The sequence below is a fragment of the Bos javanicus genome, chromosome 15 (genome assembly GCF_032452875.1).
Source record: "Bos javanicus breed banteng chromosome 15, ARS-OSU_banteng_1.0, whole genome shotgun sequence".
Lineage (NCBI taxonomy): Eukaryota > Metazoa > Chordata > Mammalia > Artiodactyla > Bovidae > Bos > Bos javanicus.
This window is the reverse complement of record NC_083882.1, coordinates 47,303,831-47,305,599: the sequence shown is the minus strand read 5'-3', so window position 1 is coordinate 47,305,599 and position 1,769 is coordinate 47,303,831. Positions and strand designations below refer to the sequence as shown.

At 37.5% G+C, this 1,769-nt stretch overlaps 1 protein-coding gene across 1 annotated transcript; it reads left to right on the top strand.

Moving 5' to 3' along the window:
- Nucleotides 1-821: 821 nt before the first annotated feature.
- LOC133260955 (olfactory receptor 52E8-like) lies at nt 822-1,769 on the top strand. Its single transcript, XM_061439581.1, has one exon. It carries the CDS (start codon nt 822-824, stop codon nt 1,767-1,769), a length of 948 nt encoding a protein of 315 aa, XP_061295565.1.

The following is a 1,769-nucleotide window of genomic DNA, read 5'->3' as shown; positions in this document are numbered from 1 at the left end:
ACTGTCTCTTTTTCTACATTTTTACTTTGCCAGTAACACTGTGATATATCATAGCTTTATGGAAAATTTCAATATCTGATAGTGTAAATATTTCAGATTTATTCTTCTTTGAGATATTTTTGACTGAACCAACTCCTTTTATTCTTCCTTATCTCTTACTTTTCTTTGTACCCTCTTTCACTACCTCTAACGACAAGTTTGCAAATATAGGTCCAGATTAATGTCACAAAACCTACTTCCAAACTAATTTCAAATCTTGATTCTGATGATTATTAGCTCTGTAAGCAATGGTATAAGTTAACCAACTTCTCAAAACCTTTTACTTTCATAAACCAGAGACCAGTAAAACTTGTGCCATAAAGTTGTGGGGAGAACTGAATGAGATAATAAAAGCACATAATATTAAGAATAATGTCTGAAAAATAGTAGGTAACCAATTCAAGATAGATGTTATTATTCTGGTGGTTATTGCTATTATTATCAATTTTATTATTGCTTAATAGTATTTATTTCTTGGAGAAGAGGAGAGTTAGTGCATTTATCTACTCTGAACCCATAAGTTTAAGAGAAAAATGGTGTTAACTTCTATTTGACACTTCAACTCTCATACTTATGGTACAGGTGAGAAGAGTCACTAGGATTATGTATGGAGAACTGGAAAAGAAAAAAATAATAATCAAAGACATTTAGAGAAACTTATTCCTAATACCAATCCTTTGTTTGGGATTTTTTTATTTTTAATCTTTATAGATATCAGTTAACTGTGGACTGTCCAATGGTAATCATCAACAATTTTTAAAAATCATGCCACCTGAAGAAGAATGTCTTCTCCCAATGTCACTGAGTCACATCCTTCTTCGTTCCTATTGCTGGGGATTCCAGGGTTGGAAGTTGCACAGATCTGGCTTGGCTTTCCCTTCTATGTCGTGTATCTGATTGCTCTCATTGGGAATATTATTATTCTGCTTGTCATCTGGACAGATCGTAGCCTTCACCAACCCATGTTCTACTTTCTGGCCATGCTGTCAGTGATTGACCTGAGTCTTTCTACTGCTACCATCCCCAAGACGCTGGGTATCTTCTGGTTCAGCCTTCAGGAGCTGTGCTTTGGGTGCTGTATTGCTCAAGTCTTTTTTATCCACTTTTTTACAGTCATGGAGAGCATTGTACTTCTTGCCATGGGTTTTGATCGCTATGTGGCTATTTGCAATCCCCTCAGGTACAGCATGACCCTCACCAATAGAGTTATTGGTATGATTGGTATGGTGGTAGTTCTAAGAAGTTTATGCATGATTGCCCCCATCATTTTTCTCCTCCTGAGACTGCCTTACTGTGGACACAGAATCATTCCTCATACCTATTGTGAGCACATGGGAGTGGCTCGTCTGGCTTGTGCCAGCATTAGTGCTAATGTCTACTATGGTCTTGGGAATATTTCTATATTGTTTCTGGATGTGCTTCTTATCATTATCTCCTATGCTAGGATATTGAATACTGTCTTTCATCTCCCTTCCCAAGATGCCCGCCTAAAGGCTCTAAATACCTGTAGTTCTCATATCTGTGTTATCTTAGCCTTCTTTGGTCCAGCTCTCTTCTCCTTCCTCACTCATCGTTTTGGCCATAGCATCCCCCAGTATATCCATATCCTTCTGGCTAATCTCTATGTAGTTGTCCCCCCTGCGCTCAACCCAGTCATTTATGGAATCAGGACCAAGAAAATCCAGGAGCGTGTACAAAGTATATTTGTTAAAAAAAAAAGATTGAATTAG

Bases quoted from the DNA above. Each gene is read 5' to 3' on its own strand.
- LOC133260955 (XM_061439581.1), top strand. From the start codon at position 822: ATGTCTTCTCCCAATGTCACTGAGTCACATCCTTCTTCGTTCCTATTG.